Source organism: Ranitomeya variabilis, chromosome 1 (genome assembly GCF_051348905.1).
Source record: "Ranitomeya variabilis isolate aRanVar5 chromosome 1, aRanVar5.hap1, whole genome shotgun sequence".
NCBI lineage: Eukaryota > Metazoa > Chordata > Amphibia > Anura > Dendrobatidae > Ranitomeya > Ranitomeya variabilis.
Genome location: NC_135232.1, coordinates 826,521,432 through 826,546,524, shown reverse-complemented (window position 1 = coordinate 826,546,524; position 25,093 = coordinate 826,521,432). Strand labels below are relative to the sequence as shown.

The 25,093-nt window shown below is 43.1% G+C and overlaps 2 protein-coding genes across 5 annotated transcripts in view; one reads left to right on the top strand and one right to left on the bottom strand.

Moving 5' to 3' along the window:
* Positions 1-25,093, top strand: part of GTF2E2 (general transcription factor IIE subunit 2) — an 84,423-nt gene that overhangs the window by 15,935 nt on the left and 43,395 nt on the right. The gene's annotated exons all lie outside the window — the stretch shown is intronic.
* The window catches only part of SMIM18 (small integral membrane protein 18), a 51,711-nt gene continuing 43,444 nt past the window's right edge, over positions 16,827-25,093 (bottom strand). The window contains exons 1-2 of one of the 3 annotated variants that reach the window (XM_077275330.1): positions 24,171-24,192; positions 16,827-17,512 (exon numbers count right to left, since the gene is read on the bottom strand). In XM_077275330.1, coding sequence (XP_077131445.1) covers positions 17,196-17,486 — 291 coding nt within the window. In that variant the 5' untranslated portion in view covers positions 17,487-17,512; positions 24,171-24,192 and the 3' untranslated portion in view covers positions 16,827-17,195. Of the gene's footprint in view, positions 17,513-24,170; positions 24,193-25,093 lie in introns of those variants that run through there. The other 2 variants (XM_077275322.1, XM_077275312.1) reach the window with 2 other exon arrangements.

Below are 25,093 nucleotides of genomic sequence, written 5' to 3'. Positions count from 1 at the left end.
GGGAACTTCAGAGGAAAATGCAATCACGCAGAAAGTCTATGAAGCACAGTTATTCTTGAGGATACTTGACACGAATAAGTCCTTGTTTTAGTCCAAACATAGATAGATATGCTTATAAGGCAGTTCAAGCAATGTCTTATCTCAACCAGGAAGGCCTGGGTGATAATCTCAGGTTTAAGCAGAGCAGCAACAGCTTACATATCCAGCAGATCTAGATGGAAGTAAACACGAGCAGCAGATGAAGGAGGATTACTGGAAACTGGTGTATACAGCAGGAACTCAGAGCAGAGTAGCAGGATAACCACACAGGTTCACAGGAGCAGATATATAGCCAGGGAGTCATCAGAGTCAGGAGCTGGATGCAAGGCAGAATACTCTAGCACAGACTGAAGGCTGGGGTGGAGTTTTATAGCAGAAAGACACAGTGCACATGAGACCAAAGACGCCATCTTGGAAAAGGGCAGTAATGCACAAAAGGTAATAAAAATGTTCAGAGTCCTGACAATTTAACAGCCTGGAATTTGAACGGGGACTATTAAGAGAAAGGGAGTTTTCGGACAGCTTAGTAGCTACGTTATTAAAAAGTAGGAAACCAGTTACTACTAAAGCCTACGGGAAAACATGGAAAAAATTCCTATCTGTCTCCAAGGTGAAAGTCCAGGATGGGGCTTCAATTAATAAAATACTTGAATTCCTACAAAAGGGTCTGGAACAAGGGTTGGCTGTCAGTACTCTAAAAGTACAGGTGGCAGCTTTAGGTGCACTCTACAATCAAAATATTGCGGGCAATCCATGGGTAATAAGATTTATTAAAGCGGTAACAAGATCAGAACCTCTAGTTACTCAAAATATACCCTCGTGGGACCTAAACCTAGTCCTCTCTGCACTAACGGGTCCTCCATTTGAACCCATAGACACAATTCCCATAAAAACACTCACTAAAAACCATTCTTCTGGTAGCTATAACATCTGCACGCAGAATAAGCGACATTCAAGCCCTGTCTGCTAACCCACCCTTTACGAAAATATTAGATGATAGTCACTCTTAAACCCGACCCGGCCTATTTGCCAAATCCAAATTTCATAGGTCACAGGAAGTGTCCCTGCCATCCTTTTGCCCAAACCCAAAAAATGAGAAAGAGCAAAAATTCCATAATTTAGATGTCTAAAGATGTCTAGTCCAATATTTAGAATCCACCCGAGAGTATAGGAAGGAAGGCTCTTTGTTTGTCTGTTTCCAGGGTCCTAGAAAAGGATTCGGGGCATCCAAGGGTACCTTGGCAAGGTGGATAAAGGAGGCAATAGCCTTGGCGTATTCATCCACGGGGAATACGATCCCGGATGGTATAAAAGCGCATTCCACAAGAGCGGTAGCAACCTCATGGGCTGAGAGGTCAGAGGTATCAATAGAGCAAATCTGCAAAGCGGCCACCTGGTCATCACCATCAACCTTTTTTAGACACTATAGATTAAATCTAGCCTCTGTGTCTGACTTGACCTTTGGGTGAAGGGTTCTCGAGGCTGTGGTCCCTCCCTAAGCTTAGTCTCTGCAATTCTTTCCGTGGTGCTGTCATGGGAGACCGAGAAAGTCATAGTTACTCACCGATAATTGTGTTTCTTGGAGCCCATGACAGCACCCGCTTATTCCATCCCATCACGAGTGCGGTGAGCACTTACTACCTTGTATATAACTAACGTAACATAATATAGGCATGGTGTTTCTCTAATAAGCAATGTTATAATATGTTTTTTAAGTTGTAACTAACCTGGAGGTCCTCCGATGCTCTGTAAACCAACTGATGCGAGGGAGAGGTACCGCCCTTTTATCTATAGGTTTCCTGTCCCTGAAGGGTGGATCCCCTCTCTCCGTGGTGCTGTCATGGGCTCCGAGAAACACCATTATCGGTGAGTAACTATGACTTTTTGTCTCATCTGACCACAGCACCTTCTCCCAATCACTCACAGAATCATCCAGGTGTTCATTGGCAAACTTCAGACGGGCCTGCACATGTGCCTTCTTGAGCAGGGGGACCTTGCGAGCACTGAAGGATTTTAAACCTTTACGGCGTAATGTGTTACCAATGGTTTTCTTGGTGACTGTGGTCCCAGCTGCCTTGAGATCATTAACCAGTTCCCCCCCCCCCATGTCATTTTAAGCTGATCTCTCACCTTCCTCATGATCAAGGATACCCCACGAGGTGAGATTTTGCATGGTGCCTCAGATCGATGTCAATTGACAGTCATTTTGTATTTCTTCCATTTTCTTACTATTGCACCAACAGTTGTCTCCTTCTCACCCAGCGTCTTACTTACGGTATTGTAGCTCATTCCAGCTTTGTGCAGGTCTATGATCTTGTCCCTGACAAGCTTATAAAGCTCTTTGGTCTTGCCCATGTTGTAGAGGTTAGAGTCTGACTGATTAATTGAGTCTGTGGACAGGAGTCTTTTATAAAGGTGACTGTAAGATAGCTCTCTTTAGTGCAGGTAACGAGTTGATTAGGAGCGTCTAACTTGTCTGTAGGAGCCAGAACTCTTAATGGTTGGTAGGGGATCAAATACTTATTTCTCACTGCAAAATGCAAATAAATTTATATAATTTATACAATGTGATTTTTCTGGATTTTATTTTTGATATTCTATCACTGTGTTAAAATTAACCTACCCTTAAAGGGAACCTGTCACCCCGTTTTTTCAGTATGAGATAAAAATACCGTTAAATAGGGCCTGAGCTGTGCTTTACAATAGTGTATTTTTTGTCCCCTGATTCCCCACCTATGCTGCCGAAATACCTTACCAAAGTCGCCGTTTTCGCCTGTCAATCACGCTGGTCTGGTCAAAAGGGCGTGGTGAAATGGCTTTTTCTCCCCCACCTCTTGCTTATCTTCCCGGCGTTGGCGTAGTGTTTTGCGCATGCGCAACTGCTGAATGCACTGCGCAGCGGCAGACAAAGAGCGCGATCTGCGCTTTTCACCGGCTTTTCCGTGGCGGCGGCCATCTTCCTGAGGCCGCGCATGCGCGCAGATGGAGTGCTCTGCTGCCCGGGGCTTCAGGAAAATGGCCGCAGGATGCCGCGCGTGCGCAGATGGAGATCACGGCGGCCATTTTCCTGAAGCTGAGATGCGAACTCGGCTTCAGGAAATTGGCCGCCGCGATCTCCATCTGCGTACGCGCGGCATCCCGCGGCCATTTTCCTGAAGCCCCGGGCAGCAGAGCACTCCATCTGCGCACGCACGGCCTCAAGAAGATGGCCGCCACCATGGAAAAGCCGGTGAACAGCGCAGATCGCGCTCTTTGTCTGCCGCTGCGCAGTGCATTCGGCAGTTGCGCATGCGCAAAACACTACGCCAACGCCGGGAAGATAAGCAAGAGGTGGGGGAGAAAAAGCCATTTCACCACGCCCTTTTGACCAGACCAGCGTGATTGACAGGCGAAAACGGCGACTTTGGTAAGGTATTTCGGCAGCATAGGTGGGGAATCGGGACAAAAAATACACTATTGTAAAGCACAGCTCAGGCCCTATTTAACGGTATTTTTATCTCATACTGAAAAAACAGGGTGACAGGTTCCCTTTAAAATTATAGACTGTTCATGTCTTTGTCAATGGGCAAACGTACAAAATCAGGAAGGGATCAAATACTTATTTCCTTCACTACATCTCTGTAGTAGGGTCTTCCTGCCAGCTGTGCTCAAGGGAATTTTTGTAAACTACGGTATGTTAATTTCTCAAAGGAGCTATAAGGGTTCCCAAGATGAGCATTTGGTGAATTTTTGATGTTACGGGTTAATTGTAGGATTTCTGCACCCATTAGGTAAATGTGGTAACTTGTATTGTTTCCATTACACTTTTGAGTGCATTTTTTTTACGTGTTTATCGCTTTTTTGTTCTTGCGGTTTTTGTGTCTTATTGGTATGTCATGTTTTAATAAATCTGAATTGATTTTTATATTTCCTGGCATTTGGCTTGGACAAACCCTTATTGACCGTTATTTGCGGGTTACATACTGAATTGCTACATTTCTGCAGAGGAAACCCACTAAAACACATATGTAGTTTTTCACCTGCATCTATAGCAATTCTTTGGGGAAAATATGCATATAGATCACAGCGTTGCAGATCAGTTTATGCCGTGTAAAAATAATTAAATGTACAGTGGGCACGAGATTCCTATAAACCCCACCCATTTTGCTGGAGCTGTAAAATGTTGCATATTTTGCTCTGGGAAGATATGCGGCATCAAAAACTTATGACTGAAGCTTAAAAACTCTGCCAGTACAGAATGACTGATCAAACCCAGCACAATTGCTTGGTGCTTCCTGGCGGGACAGTCATTTGTATACACCTTCTTACCTGCTTGGTTTCTGTCTATCTCTGCCCTTCTCTGGTCCTGTGACGCCAGAGCTGTCAATCAAAGAAGGGGGGGGGGGGTGGAGATGGCGGGAAACCAAGCCAATGGGAAGGTGTATATAAATGATTGGTCCTACCATGAAGCGCCAAGCTTTGGACCTATTTTGAACAGTCATTCTGTGCTGACAGTTCTTTTAACATTTAAAGGGGCTAAAATAGAAAATAGAAATTAAAAGTGCAAAAAATTAAAATAAACCAAAATTTCAGCTCAACCACTTTTCTCTAATAAAATAAATGAGCATATTAGGTGTAGAGCACTTGCATGCTTAGTTCACCCATGTATGCAGGTTTTGCATTGGGGGAGGAGGATATAGAGATATATATATATATATATACACTCACTCACTCACTGGCCACTTTATTAGGTACACCATGCTAGTAACGGGTTGGACCCCCTTTTGCCTTCAGAACTGCCTCAATTCTTCGTGGCATAGATTCAACAAGGTGCTGGAAGCATTCCTCAGAGATTTTGGTCCATATTGACATGATGGCGTCACACAGTTGCCGCAGATTTGTCGGCTGCACATCCCAAAGATGCTCCATACAAGGCAGGATGGATCCATGCTTTCATGTTGTTTACGCCAAATTCTGACCCTACCATCCGAATGTCGCAGCAGAAATCGAGACTCATCAGACCAAGCAACGTTTTTCCAATCTTCTACTGTCCAATTTCGATGAGTTTGTGCAAATTGTAGCCTCAGTTTCCTGTTCTTAGCTGAAAGGAGTGGTACCCGGTGTGGTCTTCTGCTGCTGTAGCCCATCTGCCTCAAAGTTCGACGCACTGTGCGTTCAGAGATGCTCTTAGGCCTACCTTGGTTGTAACGGGTGGCGATTTGAGTCACTGTTGCCTTTCTATCAGCTCGAACCAGTCTGCCCATTCTCCTCTGACCTCTGGCATCAACAAGGCATTTCCGCCCACAGAACTGCCGCTCACTGGATTTTTTTTCTTTTTCGGACCATTCTCTGTAAACCCTAGAGATGGTTGTGCGTGAAAATCCCAGTAGATCAGCAGTTTCTGAAATACTCAGACCAGCCCTTCTGGCACCAACAACCATGCCACGTTCAAAGGCACTCAAATCACCTTTTTTCCCCATACTGATGCTCGGTTTGAACTGCAGGAGATTGTCTTGACCATGTCTACATGCCTAAATGCACTGAGTTGCCGCCATGTGATTGGCTGATTAGAAATTAAGTGTTAACAAGAAGTTGGACAGGTGTACCTAATAAAGTGGCCAGTGAGTGTGTGTATATATATATATATATATATATATATATATATATATATATATATATATATATATATATATATATATATATATATACTTACTTACTTACATATATACACACACACACAACTTGAATGAAAAAATAATAACAAGGAGGGGCTTATTCTCAGGGTCAGTCAATAGCATTGACTTACCCTGGCATTAAGCCCCTCCTTTTTATTTATTTTTTTCATGAAACTTTTGCATATATAGTAGATTGGTCTTTTTTTTTCGTGTTTGTGTCAAACTTGGGGCGTAGATTTCTATTTGAACTGTGTTTTTCTCTGGGGAGAAGGGCATTCCATTGTGACACAGCTCTAGCATTTACTTTTTGTCCCCAGAGAATAAAAAAAGATTGAACGTTTAAATTCAGCATGCCCAGTCTTTCTTCCCCGACATCGTCTTTTGGGTGACCCCATGCATATTGGATTTTTGGCCAGTGGATAGTGAAGACTTTACTCTGTTGTCTGGTGTTCCTAAAGTTTTTCTTCTGGACAATTACATGTTTTGCCTTCTTCCCTCTGCTCTGTAGTGGGACAAACAGATTTAAAAGAGTGTAAGGAATTACGTGTCTGCTTTCATCCAGAGACCCTGACCTCAGCTTATGTGTGGTGTTGCTGTACAGCTCTTTTCATGGCAACCCATCATCAGGCAACAAAGACATACTGATGGAGCCCCAATGGGGACAGTGATGATTTCTGTAAAGCAAAATATATAAAGCGTAGAACTGGCTGACACACAGCGGGGCAAGATTAAATCTAGAAATGAAGAACAAGATAACCGTTCTAGGAATGACTGACAGCAGGAATCCAGGCTCGCTGCATGGTACAGTATGCCTTAGGCTGCTTTCACACTAGCGTCGGTACGGGGCCGTCAATCTGCGTCGGCCCGAAGTACCGACGCATACTGTGAAAAAAATGCCCGACGTTGGCAGCGGAAGCAGTCTTAGGACGTTTCCGCTGCCCCATTGTAAGGTCCGGGGAGGAGGGGGCAGAGTGCTGGCTGCGCATGCGCGGTCAAAAATGGCGGTCTCGACGCACAAAAAAATGTTACATGTAACTTTTTTTTGTGGCGGCGGTCCGCCAAAACACGACGCAACCATCGCATGACGGTTGCGACGTGTGGCACTGCGTCGCTGATAAGTCTATGGAGAAAAAACGCATCCTGCGCATTGCGACGTGCAGTGCCCGACGCTAGTGTGAAAGTAGCCTTAGGGGTCATTCAGATGTCCAGATCAAAATCACTCATACCCTGTGTGACTGCAGGCTTGTGAATCCTGACAGTGCGCACACTGCAAGCTGTAAGGTTTCTCCAGTGTCAGCAGTGGAGACGGCGGTCATGTGACCAGAATCTTCTGACTATACGGTTTCCTTTTTTTTTTTTTTTTTTTACAACTTGCTCAATGCAAATGGATTGCGTAAGGTTGGAAACCGTGTGTCCGGCAGGATGCGTATCGTTCCCGGTGCCGAAACCAGAGAATCCTCACAGCTTGCAGTGCACACGTTGTGAGGATTCACAAGTCTGCAGTAACATAGAGCGACTGCAGACTTGCAGCTTAAGACCAGATAATCCCTTTAAAAATTGCAATGGATAGGAGAAACTTTGCCATTTATTTAGTTTTCTGCACATCAAACTCACTGATGAAACGCTGACGGTAAAACTTGACACAATGACCAAACACTGCTGAAACTCGGCTGCAAAATACTGATGGAGCTCAGACATTTGAGTGCTTCTGGTTCATGTGAATGAGTGTTGGTTATAGCGCTCATTCCAGATTATCGGCCCGTGTAAACATTCCTGCTGTCACCTGAGCAGAACACTAAGGTGATGGGGTTCTTTATGCTGGCACAAAATCCTCATTATCCATAATACTCTGGAACCTGTATGTACTGCAGATAACACGATGCTGGACACAACGATCATATTAACCATAAAGGGGTTTTCCAAGAATGAGAAAAATTGGTGTCCCTTATATAATTCAATCTGCAACCCATCCTAGTCACATGTCTGGGTGGGCTGCAGACCAACTGATAAGAACGGGTTCACGTATAACCCACAGCCCTGCATGCTCTGAGGATTCCCCGGCAGCGGGTGGGTGACCACAAGTATGTTATCAGAAAATGATGTTCCTATTGTTTAAATCAGGTTTTTGTGCTAAATATATTTTTTAGCAGTGTGTTTTTTTACCCTATATTACAATCTGTATTAAAAATGGGAATCTTTCCAATTCCACACTGGCCAGTGATGAAACAACACATGTACTTTACTTGCACACAATGCTGGGACTCCAGCCGTATGTTTTGTATTGAAGTGTCTAATGAGCGTGTGCAATGGTCATTGTGAATTGTGAAGGAGCAGGATCAGCGTGATATTTTTCCTTTATTTTGCAGGATGCGGCCAGGCCCCTTTAGTGTTGGTTGGGTGAATTGGGGCATCTGTCCTGTCGGTTGCTCTTATATAGTGCTGGACAGCCTCCTGATCTAAAAGTCATCAATAGACTGTAAGCCAGAAACTGCACTACATGTACCTGTGTGACTGGTGCCCTATGCGAGCCTCATCTGTGTGCCTTTTTAATGCTAGTCAGCCACTCCCTCCATTAATTGGTAGGTTTGTGAGAGGATAGTGCAAAATTTAACCACTCACAAACCTACCAATTCATGGAGGGGGTGGTGTCCTAGTGTTAAAAATGCACACAGATGAGTCTTGCTGCTCCTGCCTTTATCATGGGGGTCCCCTGCATCCTGCTTGTGCTTTGGTAATCAGACCTGGAGTTGGTAAGGCTACTTCTTCTGTGATTTTTTTCAGCTTTATTAGCAGTGCATAGAGGTGTTGTTTGGCATTGTGCCTCTGCTACTAAGGAACATAGGAAGCAGGAGTGTAGGAAAGTTCACATAAAGGGAAAATATAAGCATGTTTGGTATTACCGTGCACGTAAAAGTTTGTTCTATTAAAATATGGAATTAATTAACCCGATTGGTAAACACCATAAAGCAAAAAATAAAAATCAGGATGTCAGAATTGTTGGGGTTATTGTTAACCTCAATAAGCAGCCAAAGCATTGTAGGTGCACAAAATTGTTATCAATAAAAATATCATCTCACTCTACAAAAAATAAGCCCTGACCCATCCCCATCATCCGAAAAATTAATCTATTACAGGTCTCCGAAAATGCTGACATACAGCAATCAGTCTTATTCCAGAGAAATCCACATTTTTCTTATATGTAAATGTTCTGTTCAGCACTATGGGTTGGACACTGATCTGCATGAGAATCTGCCTCCAGAGATTATTTTACATGAAGGGGGCATTATCCGTGTGAGACATGTAATAACTGACAGTCTACTCTCCTGATCTCACTGCAGAGTTGTGTGTGATTATACCACATCTGCAGGTTCCTCTCAGCTTCCATCTCACAGACAGACAGGGTCACAATAGTGTCGCAGTACAGTGGAGCTGTGACAACTGCTGCAAATGTGTTTGTAAGGAGACAAAGTTCATATCTCCTGTTCTGTGTTAGTTACATGACTCACACTGGTAACTTCCCTTTTCATTTAAAATAAACCTCTGGAGGCAGATTCATATACAGATCAGTGTCCGGCACATAGATCTTAACAGCTGATGTACATACTAAGAAAAACGTGGATTTCTCTGGTATAACACATCGGATCACAGATATCAAGGAATCATTTTTTTCGGCCTCCTATGTCCCACATGCCCATATAGACGGCTTAAGAGGATTGATCCTACTTATATATATTACCTTTAGGCTGTGTGCACACGTTCAGGATTTTTTGAGTTTTTTCAGCAGTTTTCCCGCTATAAAAACGTGATATAACCGCTAAAAAAAGCTTACATAAGCATCCTATTATTAGAATGCATTCCGCATTTTTTGTGCACATGCTGCATTTTTTCTGCAGCGGAAACGCATTCCAGAAAAAAACGCAGCATGTTCATTAATTTTACGGAATCGCGGGGATTCCGCACACATAGGAATGCATTGATCCGCTTACTTTCCGCATGGGGCTATGCCCACCATGCGGGAAGTAAGTGGATCATGGGCGGTTGGTACCCAAGGTGGAGGAGAAGAGACTCTCTTCCACGAACTGGGCACCATATCCCTATTTAAAAAAAAAAAAATTAAATAAAAAATAGTGATATACTTACCTTCCGATGGCCCCCGGAGTCCTCCCTCCTCTCAGCGGTGCATGCGGCGGCTTCCGTTCCCAGGGATGCATTGCGCGAAGGACCTGGGATGACATTGCGGTCATGCGACTGATGTCACCATGGTCCTTCGCGCAAAGCATCCCTGGGAACAGAAGCTGCCGCGTGCACCGCTGAGGAGATCAGGGGCCGTCAGAAAGTGAGAATAACCATTTTTTTTTTATTATGTTTAACATAATATGGCATAGGCAGCATCAATAGTAAAAAGTTGGTCACACTTGTCAAACACTATGTTTGACAAGTGTGACCAACCTGTCAATCAGATTTCCAAGCGATGCTACAGATCGCTTGGAAAACGCTAGTGTTTAGCGGGAATACGCATGCCAATTCCGCATGTGTATTTCCCGTGGCAGGGAGTTCAGGAATATCCGCAGAAATTTCCACAGCAATTCCGGACGTGTGCACAGCCTTAAGGTGACAAATTACAAAGCATCTGATTTACTTTTTACAATAAGAGTTTTCATAGACAGTAGGGGTAATTCAACAAAGCGTTTACCCCAATAAACTGGCATATACAACTATTTTACCAACTGACATACCATATATTAATTCCACAAACATGTTGCCACTTTACACTGTCTCTAAGTAGTAGCTGGGGCTTAGCAGAAAGGGACTCAAGTTTTTACCGTATAGTGTCATACAGCAGCCTCAGAAGACACACCAAGTTCATTAAGGGGAAAGAGCATCTTAATAGATAGGACGTGCCAGTCTTGGCGAATTGACCACATAATGTTGTTTTCACTATTGAGTCGTTCAGGTTTCCTAAGGAACCTTCTATGTGAGTGGACTAATTTTGGTTGTGGAGGACAAGCTGGTCCTCCTTGAATTCATCACCTTATCCACCCCCTCATTTTGCAAGAAAAGCTGTCAGTCAGTCCTTAGCGCAGAAATGCCATCATTATTCAGTAGGAGAAGCATTTCTGGTGTCCTGGAGGCAGAGACATCGGAAGAAATAGTTCTAAACCATGGTAATGAAGAGAACATTTACTTATGGCTGCCTGTCACGTTTCTGCTGTTATTCTTCAGACTTCGCCGCTCTTCTCGGTGTGATCCATCTACCCCAATGGGTTGATTGAAGTCACCAAAGATAGTATATAACTGTCTCCCTATCTTTTTTTCCTGTGCTGTAAATAACTCCAGAAAAATGTCATTGCTCATATTATTGCATTTTTTTTTTCTTCTTCCATTGGACATAGGGCTGGGTTGCAAAAAAAAAATACACACATTTGTACAAAAAGAAATTGCTGTCACCAAAATTTGTAATACTTAGTGTTGGATTCTGTGCTATAGCAGCAGGTAGCACATCTGCCGTGACATCGCACGCTAGCATTGCCTATATTTATACCTATCACATGGGCTACAATCTGCCCAGGGCGGCTAGTTGGAAGAGAGAGCAGGTCACAGTATATCATATACCACAAACAGTGTAGTATAGGACTGGAATATGATTTACTCACTAGAGACATAAGATATTATACTGTATGCAGGATATATTATATTATATTATGACTACCACGTATTATGCTGTATATCATCTGATGTCTGTGCGCATTGTGTATACCACACACAAGATATCGCATGTTATGGGATAATACAGTGGTTACAGAAAGTATTCAGACCCCTTTAAATTTTTCACTCTGTTTCATTGCAGCCATTTGGTAAATTCAAAAAAGTTCATTTTTTTCTCATTAATGTACACTCTGCACCCCATCTTGACTAAAAAAAAAAAGAAATGTACAAAACAACAGAACGGAGTATACAAGTCCCAATACGCATTTTATTTAAAAATTGTATAATTTTATTTATATCATCAAAATATATAATTCAAACTGAGTAATCAAATATAAATACAATACATATAAATAACAGGATTAGTGGAGGAGGAAACACTATAATAGTGGCGGAGCGGATGACAACACCTATCACATCATATCACAAGGACTGCTATTGTGGGAGCCAAAAAAAAAAAAAAAAAAAAAAAAGTTGCAACAGTGCAGGTTATATCACTAGCTAAAGTGCCATAGTGCCTACAGGACTCATCACCTCATATCATATAAAGCAGCTTACCCATTAGGTCTGAGATGTCTCACCACGCTCCCACGAACCCCTTTTTGAGAAAGCGACCGCGAAACGTGCGTCAAGGGGGTGGTGTGTGGAGCGTGGTGAGACATCTCAGACCTAATGGGTAAGCTGCTTTATATGATATGAGGTGATGAGTCCTGTAGGCACTATGGCACTTTAGCTAGTGATATAACCTGCACTGTTGCAACCTTTTTTTTTTTTTTTTTTTGCTCCCACAATAGCAGTCCTTGTGATATGATGTGATAGGTGTTGTCATCCGCTCCGCCACTATTATAGTGTTTCCTCCTCCACTAATCCTGTTATTTATATGTATTGTATTTATATTTGATTACTCAGTTTGAATTATATATTTTGATAATATAAATAAAATTATACAATTTTTAAATAAAATGCGTATTGGGACTTGTATACTCCGTTCTGTTGTTTTGTATTTATTGGGGAGTTTCCTAGACTGTCCTATTGTTTCGGACAGAAATATTGGGAGAGATATAACAATCCTTGTCTCTCGGCCACGCATATGTATTAATTTTTGTGAGTTTTGTATTGAGAAAAAAGAAATGTAGTAGTTTTTGCAAATTTATTAAAAAAGAAAAACTGAAATATCAATCACATGGTCTTAAGTATTCAGACCCTTTGCTCAGTATTGAGTAGAAGCACCTTTTGAGCTAGTACAGCCATGAGTCTTCTTGGGAATCATGCAGGTTTTTCACACCTGGATTTGGGGATCCTCTGCCATTCTTCCTTGCAGATCTTCTCCAGTTCCATCAGGTTGGATGGTTAACGTTGGTGGACAGCCATTTTCACCTCTCTCCAGAGATGCTCAATTGGGTTTAGGTCAGGGCTCTGGCTGGGCCATCTAAGAATGGTCACAGAGTTGTTCTGAAGCCACTCCTTTGTTATTTTAGCTGTGTGCTTAGGGTCATTGTCTTGTTGGAAGTTGAACCTTCGGCCAAGTCTGAGGTCAAGAGAACTCTGGAAGAGGTTTTCATCCAGGATATCTCTGTACTTGGCCGCATTCATGTTTCCTTCAATAACAACCAGTTGTCCTGTCCCTGCAGCTGAAAAACACCTCCATAGCATGATGCTGCCACCACCATGTTTCACTGTTGGGATTGTGTTGGGCAGGTGATGAGCAGTGCCTTGTTTTCCCCACACATTCCGCTTAGAATTACCACCAAAAAGGTCTATCTTTGTCTCATCAGACCAGAGAATCTTATTTCTCATAGTCTGGGAGTCCTTCATGTGTTTGTTTGTTTTTTTAGCAAACTCTATGCGGGCCTTCATATGTCTTGCTCTGAGGAGAGGCCACTCTGCTATAAAGGCCTGACTGGTGGAGGGCTGCAGTGATAGTTAACTTTGTGGAACTTTCTCCCATCTCCTTACTGCATCTCTGGCGCTCAGCTACAGTGATCTTAGGGTTCTTCTTTACCTCTCACCTAGGCTCTTCTGCCACGATTGCTCAGTTTGGCTGGACGGCCAGGTCTAGGAAGACTTCTGGTGGTCCCCAACTTCTTCCATTTAAGGATTATGGAGGCCAGAGTGCTCTTAGGAACCTTGAGTACTGCAGAACTTCTGTTGTACCCTTGGCCAGTTCTGTGCCTTGCCACAATTCTGTCTCTGAGCTCCTTGGCCAGTTCCTTTGACCTCATGATTCTCATTTGGTCTGACATGCACTGTGAGCTGTGAGGCCTAAGGCTTGGTTCACATTGCGCTATGGCAGTCCGTTTGACGGACTACTTTACACCGCGGCATAACGCTGTGTAACGTAGTCCTCTAACACCGCCATAGACTCCAATGTTGGACGCATCGCTAGCGCACGCCCACAATGGGCGTGCGCTAGCCATGTGCCATCATTGAGTGACCCTGAGACGCGGGCTGCAGCGTTTCCGGGTCCGTCACTGCTAGCGCAGATAAAGCTAGCAGATGCTCTATCTGCGCTAGCGATGTGCCAAAGTCGGCAATTGCGTTAAAGCAGCCCGTTAACGTATGTGTTGAACGGGCTGCTGTAACGCAGTGTGAACCTAGCCTTAGGTGTGTGCCCTTCCAAATCAAGTCCTATCAGTTTAATTAAACACAGCTGGACTCCAATGAAGGAGTAGAACCATCTCAAGGAGGATCACAAGGAAATGGACAGCATGTGACTTAGATATGAGTGTCTGAGCAAGGGGTCTGAATACTTATGACCATGTGATATTTCGGTTTTCCTTTTTTAATAAATTTGCAAAAATTTCAACATTTCTGTTCATTTTTTTCACATTAATGTACATTCCGTACCCCATCTTGACTGAAAAAAGAACTTTTTTTTTTTAATTTTACCAAATGGCTGCAATGAAACAGAGTGAAAAATTTTAAAGGGGTCTGAATACTTTCCGTACCCACTGTATATGACTGGTACATAGTTTAGTAATTATTTTCATAGTATAACATATACCAGTCCCACATTATAAGTGATGCACTTATCAGCCCGTGTACAGTTTTGTGTTGTAGTGTCCACGGTCGCTCTGCTGAGGCTCCTTGTGGGTCATAGTTGCAGCTTGGACCTTCCTTACAAATCTGATGACACTGGAGACGATGAGCTAAAGGTACCGTCACACTAAACGATATCGCTAGCGATCCGTGACGTTGCAGCGTCCTGGCTAGCGATATCGTTTAGTTTGACACGCAGCAGCGATCAGGATCCTGCTGTGATATCGCTGGTCGTTGAACAAAGTTCAGAACTTTATTTGGTCGTCAGACCGGCGTGTATCGTCGTGTTTGACACCAAAAGCAACGATACCAGCGATGTTTTACACTGGTAACCAGGGTAAACATCGGGTTACTAAGCGCAGGGCCCGATGTTTACCCTGGTTACCAGTGTAAAATGTAAAAAAAAAAAAACTACATACTCACCTTCGCGTCCCCCGGCGTCCGCTTCCCACACTGACTGAGCGCCGTAAAGTGAAAGTGAAAGTACAGCACAGCGGTGACGTCACCGCTCTGCTGTTAGGGCCGGCGCTCAGTCAGTGCAGGAAGCGGACGCCGGGGGACGCGAATGTAAGTATGTACTGTTTGGTTTTTTTTACATTTTACGCTGGTAACCAGGGTAAACATCGGGTTACTAAGCGCGGCCCTGCGCTTAGTAACCCGATGTTTACCCTGGTTACCCGGGGACCTCGGCATCGTTGGTCGCTGGAGAGCCGTCTGTGTGACAGCTCTCCAGCGACCAAACAGCGACGCTGCAGCGATCAGCATCGTTGTCTGTATCGCTGCAGCGTCGCTTAGTGTGACGGTACCTTTACACTAAAGTGTGATCTGATCCATGTGAAGATTAGAAGTCTCATAGAGCCTCTTCTGAGCCACTGCAGATACTAAAATTCATCATTCTGACCAATATCAGAATCGTGCAATATAGAAACTTCAAATGAATTCTATTAGGCTATGTGCACACGTTGCGGTTTTTACCACGGAACCGCAGCGTTTCTGCAGCTGCGGGTCCCCAGCAGTTTCCATTGCGTTTACAGTTACATGTAAACCTATGGAAACCGCAATCCGCTGTGCACATGCTGCGGGAAAAAACGCGCAGAAACGCAGTGGTTTACATTCCGCAGCATGTCACTTCTTTTGTGCAGAATCGCTGCGATTCTGCACACATAGGAATGCATTGATCCGCTTACTTCCCGCATGGGGCTATGCCCACGATGCGGGAAGTAAGCGGATCATGTGTGGATGGTACCCGGGGTGGAGGAGAGGAGACTCTCCTCCAGGCCCTGGGAACGATATTTGTGTAAAAAATATACTCACCTCTCAGCGCTGCACGCGGCCGTCCGGTATCAGGGTTGCTGTGCGAGCAGGACCTGCGGAGACATCGCGGTCACATGACCGTGACGTCACGAAGGTCCTTCTCGCACAGCATCTTTGGAACCGGACCGCCGCATTCAGCGCCGAGGAGATCGGGACGTCAGAGGGTGAGTATAACCATTTTTTAAATTATTTTTAACATTACTATTGATGCTGCATATGCAGCATCAATAGTAGGAGTAAACCCGCAGCGGAAACCGCAAAACAAACCGCAATTAATCTGCAGGGATAACCGCAGCGGTTTTGCCCTGCAGATTTATCAAATCCTTTGCGGGAGAACCCGCAGAGGACCCTCCCTACGTATGCACATAGCCTTAATCTCCCAGCACTAACTCCACACATAACATTTTTTCTTTTTTTTAAAGTGCTGTGCTGATAAAAATTGTCATTTTGCTGCTTGTCTTTGCTATGTGTTCCTCCTTGGTTGATATTTGGGTTAAAAGGAATCTTTCAGCAGGCTTTGCTATGTAATCAGGCAGCAGCATGAAGTAGGTGCTGAGCGCCTGATTTCAGCAATGTATTGGGTGCAGCAGTTGTGATACAAGCACTGTTTCTCTGCTGCTGATCTTGCAGTGCTCTGAATGCTGAGCTCTGTATAACCCCGCCCACATCACTGATTGGCCGCATTCTCTCTACACTGTACATTGATAGAAAGCTGCTAATCAGTGGTGGGGGCGAATTACACAGAACAGTGGACTAGGAGGCACGAGACACTTAGTCCTCTAGTAATAATCTCCTGTTGATAAAACACGGATTTGAAACAACAACACAAGGCCTAGTAAGTGAAACATCGCTAGAATCGGGGTCTATGGCTTTACATTATGCTGCTCTCAGATTACATAGCAATAATCTGGTGACAGATTTCCATAAATGCTTGATGCCAGCGTAAAATGACTACAGCAGTACTGCAATGATAAACTTCAAAATATTATTTGTCTATTACTTTGAGTTACCGTTCAGCCATAACGCCATACTTCTTAATATCGCCCATATCCTGTATGTAGCACTCCGGGTAGGACAATTAGTCTTGTAAGGACATTGTGTTACAGCTGCATTGTCTTTATTAGGGTGCTAGGATTAATACTGTGACAAATCATGTAAACAATTTTCATGTCCGTACATTTTCGGAACCAGTCTCAAAAATGAGCTACAGTGTTTTGTATCAGAAAGGATGCATCATGTTCCACTATGACTGTGCAACCTGCAACAAATCTAGGATGTCTATGGTAAGACATTTAGTAAGGGTACCTAAACAATTCACATGACAGAGGCAACGATTGTGGGTGGCCCAAGTGTGTGCTGTCATAAGCAGATGAAAGGATTGACGTCTGCTCACAGATTGTCCTCGGAACCAGATAGCGGGCCACCCTCTGGCACGTGACAGTGCTACACAACTTCGGTTTTTCGCTTCTTCATGCCGCTCATTAGGGCTCTGACTGGGTTTGGTTCATTCTCCAGATCTTTGACTGTCTTGTGTTTGGCACAACAGCAGCAGTCCAGCATTTCATAAAGGAATGCCAGCAGGACAAGGGACAGTACAGTCAGGATGAACAGCACCAGGATTACAAAACACGCGGTGTTCCAGCCATCGTGGAATGGGTAGATCTTCTGAACCTGGAACCCAACTTGCTGCTGGGTCAGGCTTGTCTCATTTTTCCAGGAGCCAAGAGATGACATCTTGTTAGGCACTCTTCAGAGAATCACTGCAAAAAAATGGCAATACCAGTCATTTACTACCGAGCAAGTATAGTGACAGTTTTTCAGAACATCTTACTGTAGACCAGACTTTTCTTTTTTGTGACATTTTCCTATCCCTTACGTCCTACGTTTACTCAGTTACGAGCTAATGAATCCATAAATGCTGCTCGGACAAGGAAGTCCGGGTTGAAATCTGAGAAGTACAAACCCAAGAACACAAGGGTAGTCTGGCATTCAACTTCAAAATTGGGTTAAAATTTGAAAAATAAAAATCTAAATTAAATCCATAATGTGTTCAAAACAACCATGCTTTTAAAAACCGGACGTCCTGAAGAAAAAATGCTGGCTAAGCCTGTGTGTTTCAACCAGTGTGTCTGAACCGTTCCTAGTCATGGCATGAAGATTTTTCTGTTTAACCCAATCTTGGAGTTGTGCCAAACTACCTACCCTTGCCTTCTTGGGTACAAACTTTTGGACTAATTTTCACTACTGTTTGGGTGGCTTACTATGCTTGTCTTTGCTTCATTTTGTAATACTAATGTTCCCAATACACAGACTAATGACAGCTGGCAGCGCATATATATTGTTGGAATTGGCCAACAGTCTATTGAGTAAGAGATAATTTGCCACCAGAGATGTCTGGCAGACAATCTGTCATGGAGAACACAAGAGTGCTTTGCAGAATGAACACTCCTGTGTATTGGAGTTGGGCAAGATAGCTGCCGGCCAAACCATCATATGGCCACCAGCTAACTTGACTGTATGCGGGGTCTTTAGGCTTTGAAAGAACTTTCTGACATATGTTTGTGTTTTTTTTACATAACCCAATGAAAACCACTGTGTGTCTGTTTTTTTCTGCTTTGGTCTCAGAATTAGAGGGTATATTTTGACCAAAGCTGTTCTAAAAATATGTATTTTCAGGATATGGTTTTTTTTTCTTATCATTGACAAATTATTTGGGTTTTCCTCTAAATAAAACGGAACTTGATCAGCTTAGCTCAAAATGTGATTTCTTGGCTCATAGTCAGAATTATGCTGAAATGTATTCCTAGAATTTAGATGATGGGTGACTTGGGATTTGAAATGCTTCTTGCATCCATATGATTGCATCTTCTTAGTACCTATGGGGGTCCCAGTGTTCAAACCCCAGTGGAATCACAAGTTAATGCCTATCCTATAACTTCTTTGCCGTCATTCAGATTTGATCTGTCCCATTTATAGTATTGTAGTACAGTAGGCGTATGCGGTGTTTGTCTTACGACAGGTTTGACTATGCAGCATGGTTTATACAAGAAAATAACAGTGTGAACAGGGCTTTGCTCGTATGTCGAGTAACTAAAATGTAATAATGTGTGCAAAAAATACGTGCCAATCTGCCAACTTCATTTTCTAAATCAGTGATGATCTTATCTGCCAGATCCTAACTACTCCCCAAAATACTAGAACGGTACAATGCACAGCAATAGTGTTTTGTAACAGATAAAATCCCATTTTGATACTTGGACATGAGGTTATACAAAAAAGATCAGGCTCCACAGTGGTATTTCAACTGCTTGTGATCTCGCCTTTAAATCCAATTTTTTTCAGATGGCCGTACTGAGGGAACATTTTGGCCTCCACAAGGCCAGGCATGATAGCGAGACTACTCACCCTAATGAATGACATTATAGATTCCTTTGATACTATTAGTTCTGGTCATAAACCCACAGTCAGACCAGAACTTGTGGCTGCAGTACTGATGCTAAAATGCGCCCTTGTTTCAGTAATGTGTATGAGGCTGTATTATCGCCATGCATTGTAATAGTCCTAATAAGCCACCCAGAAGGATGTATTAATGGGAACCTGTCACAAGAGTCATGCTGCCCAAACTGTGGACAGGATGAATCAGATCACGTTTCTCTCTGTAATGTTGTGGTGTTTCAGAGAAAATACTGATCCGTCCAGGAACCATAGTCTGAGATGAAACTAGTCCAGCCCTGCACTGGCCGGCTTCTCACGGCACCGCAGTAAATAAATGACAAGTCTCTCCCAAAGCAAGAGACCTGTCAGCCACCTCTAGTAGTGCTGGGAAAAGCTTCCAGTTCTTCAGACTATGATTTCTCTATAGCGTGAGCATTGCAACATCGGGCTCTGATTCATTCTGCCAGTAGTTTGGACAACATGACTCAGTTGACGGGTTTCTTTTACAGCCGTTCGTGTAAGACTAACTTTGCTTGTGCTCAAATCTGTCCTTGAACCTACAGCAAAATTTTGCAAGCCAGTGGGCGGTCAGTCAAGCAGAGTAAGGTGGAGCCATGCAGGTAATAGAGCCAGGGAAGCTGAGGCTTGGGAAGTGCTTTGACACTCTCTGGCACTTAAGCCTTAATTGCATACAAATTACCGGTAAAACGGCGATTTTATTTTTTTTTTTCATTTTAAGGAGCAAAAGATTACCGTATATTAGCAAATTTATAGGTAACCTTATCTTTCAGAGAGGAACATGACTATATAAATAGTTTCTGCATGCCAGGGCTGTGGAGTCTGTAAGCCAAACCACTGACTCCGATTCCTCAATTTCCCTGACTTCGACTCCCCAACACTGGTCACTACTGAGCATGTACATAAAGTGCAGCACAGATTCATCTCAGCTAAAAGCCAAGATCCTTAGATCAGTAACAGAACATACATTTATAGGACACTTCATAACACCGGCTCCTACTCCACAGCTCTGGTCACTACTGAGCATGTGCATAAAGTGCAGCACAGATTCATCTCCGCTAAAAGCCAAGATCCTTAGATCAGGAACAGAACAGACATTTATAGGACATTTCATAACACCGACTCCCCAGCACTGGTCACTACTGAGCATGTACATAAAGTGCATCACAGATTCATTTCAGCTAAAAGCTGAGATCCTTAGATCAGGAACAGAACAGACATTTTATAGGACATTTCATAACACCGGCTCCAACTCCACAGCACTGGTCACTACTGAGCATGTACATAAAGTGCAGCACAGATTCATCTCCGCTAAAAGCCAAGATCCTTAGATCAGGAACAGAACAGACATTTATAGGACAATTCATAACACCGACTCCCCAGCACTGGTCACTACTGAGCATGTACATAAAGTGCAGCACAGATTCATCTCAGCTAAAAGCCAAGATCCTTAGATCAGGAACAGAACAGACATTTATAGGACATTTCATAACACCGACTCCCCAGCACTGGTCACTACTGAGCATGTACATAAAGTGCATCACAGATTCATTTCAGCTAAAAGCTGAGATCCTTAGATCAGGAACAGAACAGACATTTTATAGGACATTTCATAACACCGGCTCCAACTCCACAGCACTGGTCACTACTGAGCATGTACATAAAGTGCAGCACAGATTCATCTCCGCTAAAAGCCAAGATCCTTAGATCAGGAACAGAACAGACATTTATAGGACATTTCATGCATTGTACTACTGTACCCAATTTACAATATATTTTAGGAGTCGGTCCATTTTATACCAACTCCACCAAAATGGACACTGACTCCACAGCCCTGTGGGGTGCATTGTTTCCTTTTTAACCAGGACCTTTCACCAAATTTTTCATGTTAAAACAGACATACCATGTAATTGTAAATGGACGAGCTGATGCATCAGTCAACGACCTAAAACACATATAAAACGATTTCCCTTTTCTGAGTTTTTGCAGCATTAAGGAAGATAGTGGTGCAGGCTCAAAAGTATAACATGGCAGTCACTGATAGAAATAGAAAGGGCAGCACTCGCCAGTCCTTTAAAATGGACAGTCCTTATTAGTCAATTCCCCGGGACATCCATAGGGTACGCAGGAGAGTGCAGGAGAGATTGTGGACTACGGCTGTTTCGCAACCATCTGGCGCTTCAACAGGTCACAAGTTTGGACCCGTAGAAGCGCTAGATGGACGCGAAACGTCCGTAGTCCACAATCTCTCCTGCACCCTGCATTCTCCTGCGTACCCTATGGATGTCCCGACAAATTGACTAATAAAGGACTGTTCATTTTACAGGATCGGTGAGTGCTTTTTCTGTTTCCATCTGTGAGTATCATATAATTGTGGCTACAGAATGGAATAAAAAGGTGTTTGTTTTTTTGTTTTTTTTCACCTCTTTTGCAGAAATTTTATCAAATGTTTGGCACCTAATGAATTAACTTTAGTCAAATCCAAGTGGGTATTAATATTTTTCGCTGGGGGTGTATACTTCTGCCTCCAGCAACATAAAAGTGCAGAGGAACATGTGATGATGTCATCAGGGTCTCATGACCCGAATCCATAGGTCCTGCCTGCCGGAGTGTGAAGCCTGAATGAGCGCTGAGGATATATTACATAGCCCAGAAGTGTGGGGCTATTTACTCCAGACAACCTCACAGGTGCTTCTGCCCTTCTATGCTGCTGTCTGTTTGCGATTGGTCTGCATCATACAGGAGGCAGAAGTACACGCTCACCCCTCCCCCCCAGTGAAAGCTAATCTAATATCACCCACTTGGATTTAACTAAAGTTAACATTAGGTCCCAAATATTTGATTGCTAATATCTCTGAGCCAAAATATTTTATTCCATTATGCAGCCACTATTACATTGTGTGTCCAGTTCATCATGAAAAATTTGATGAGGACCGCTTTAAAATGTACCCATCAACATTTTATTGTTTAGTTAGCGTCTAGTCCTTTCTTAGCATGTGCCGCTGATTGGTAGAAGTCCAGTTCCTGAGAGTGTTCTCAGGGACAGAGCCCAGACCCTCATTGATTGGCAGGAAATGGTAGTAACAATATATTTATTTATCGTTAACAATTTTGAAAAAACAAAAGTGAGCTCAGTTGGAGTCCTGTCATTTTCCTTTTATATTTTCCTCTCATCTCTTGGCAGGGCGATAAATACTTTCCTAATTTAGCAACATCCAATACTTCTGCATTTGGATGGGACTAAGATACATTTGTAAGAAGAATATCTCAGTCCCAATCACTATATCCGAATATTAATGTGCACAATTGGGGCTATTTTTGGCCTGTATGATGTTTAATTATAATTAATTGTGCCTTGGTAAGTTTTACAAAGCCCAGACAATGTTGCTCTCATAAATGAAGTTTTCTCTCATTAATTGTGGCCGTTTCCACTTGCCGTGGATTTGCAAGTTATTTTCGGGAGTACAGCAGCATATCCTTTATTTATGCTAATAAATGCCTTTGTTCTAAACAGCAACTACCAAGTAAAGAAAGTGTGTTAGTGTAACATTATCCTCGGAGACGCCCGCCAGACGTCAATAATTCATCAGTAAAGCCCGTCTCACCATACCTAAGGCAGCAGCTCTTTATTTTCTCCAAATAATTTGGGGCTTGGAGCCATAGTCTGCTTTTGTGTCGCAGTTAGATTTTGCATTTTGGCTTTATGCGCTGATGATTATTATGACGCTGTCTTTTACCTTTTTTTTTTAAACTGTGTGGCCTTAGCTTCAAGTCAGTGAACCATCTCCTTTTTTTTTTTCTTAGGATCAGTAAGGTCCCAGAAGTCCGACAACCAGCAGTCATAAAGAGACGGCTCATCCTAGTGATAAGATATTACTGTGAGATAGGACCCCCCCCCCTTTAAGGAAGAATTATAAATATATGTGTATATAAACATTAGACTAATATTTGCTGAACCAGCTGATGACGGCGGGTTCGGCCCACAGTCTATTGTGTATGGCCCAAACTGATGATTGTCGAGGAAGATAGGGATCCGCCGTGTCCGATTTCAGACTGCAGATCCTTTTGTTCACTAGAGATAAGCTGCCGCCAGTGACTTTTGGCAGCAGCTTTCTCCTAGAAAATACTCTTAGAGTGCGTCTGTACATGGAGGAGTTACGGCAAACAGAAGGCAGCCAAACCATCGGTCATCCGTCTGTGTATGGGGGACTTAAGTATTTTCGGGGGGTTTTCGACTATAACAAGCCTTTGTAGTAGTCTGACAAAGATGTGATTTCAGCCTCTTTGTGTAACCATTCATTGAAATCTTTGGGGTGATAGTGCAGACTAATCTGTGTGTGCCAATCTGTATCCTTTGTTTTGTGACGGTAACGAGGATGAGCCTGTTTAGCTGTAAATCTCCCCGTCAGACGTGCTGTTTTACCACGGATTATGTGGTATGATCACTTCCTCAGACGCTCCCATGTCATTCCATCAGACAGCTATAATGCACGGTGCCTCCCGGGGATAAAGCCGTTATGTTGGATTTTTCATCATTGTGCTTAACAAGCGTTCTGTGCAATCCCCTATTGTCGAAGCCCCCTCAGACATAAAGGGGCTCTTCACACACAGCACTTTTTTCTTTTAAGGACTGCGTTTATGGCAAAGTAAAACCTTAACAAATGGAGGCCAAATGCTGTCCGTTTATAGGGAAAGTGAAATGCAACTGCATATTTGTGTCTCTTCCCCCCCCCCCCCCCACCATTTTTGATGTATGTTTTTTCAAAACATAGCATCTTTCTTTTTATATGGCCTTTTTCTATATAATTTTCTATAGTAAAAACATTTGACAAGAAAGAAATCATGTGAACTTAAGAAATATATATTAAAAAAATATGAAAATCATGGCTTTTTGCGGGCTACAAAAAAAACATATCATGAATGTTTGAAGAAAGCCTGAGATAGTGGAGGTTTTCACTTTCCTACCTTGGACCTCTTAGTGCCAGTGGTAGTAAAAAGGCGACATCTCAAAAGTGAATGTGCAGCAGATGTGTAACATGGAAGGGTAGCCTTGCTGTATATAAGGGGCGTTCTCTTATTAGAGGGAGGCTATGCAATGGCTGTACACACAGATAAGACAAATGCATCCCCCTGGTCTCTGGAGAGACTTCTCTGTAAATTGCCTTCCATTCATTCCAGCTGCCATACGCCATCCTGCCGTAACACTAGCTATATAGGAAGGAAGTACAAAAGGCTTTTAGAAATAAAACAAGCTGCGTACAACGATCATCCTTAGAGACACAATCGGCCAATAGTTTTCTATTTTTGACGACTGATTAACACTGTTTACACGATGCGACGATAACTGTGAACAATTGTTCCTCAGCCTTTAGGCTCAGAATCCCGCTTTTACATTCAGGAAATGTGATTTTTTTTTTTACCACCCTTATTAAGTGGAATCAATCACCAGGTTTGGTAGCCCATCTGAGAGCAGAGATCTTGATTCCAGTGTTTTCACTTACTGGCTGCTTTCTGCAGTTTACAAAAAATACTTTTTTTTTTTTTGTTGCATATATAACAGTTCTTAGAATGGTGAGCTCTGTATAACCCTGCCCACACCACTGTTTGGCAGCTTCCTGTGTACACTGTGCATAGGCAGAAAGCTACCAATCATTGGTGTGGGTGTGGTTGGACTATGCTAGCAGCAGGTTTGCCATTCCTCTTCTGATATTCTCCTGCTGATAAAACAGTGACTTTGCCAAGACCACAGCAAGCAGCTGCAGATTTGCTGGGACAAAATGATCATATTTATTCAATAGTAACATAAGTCTACCCCAAGTATAATACAACTACATGGCGGTTTTATATTTTCTACGTGATCTGTGAAATGATTGGGATTTCAATTCCTC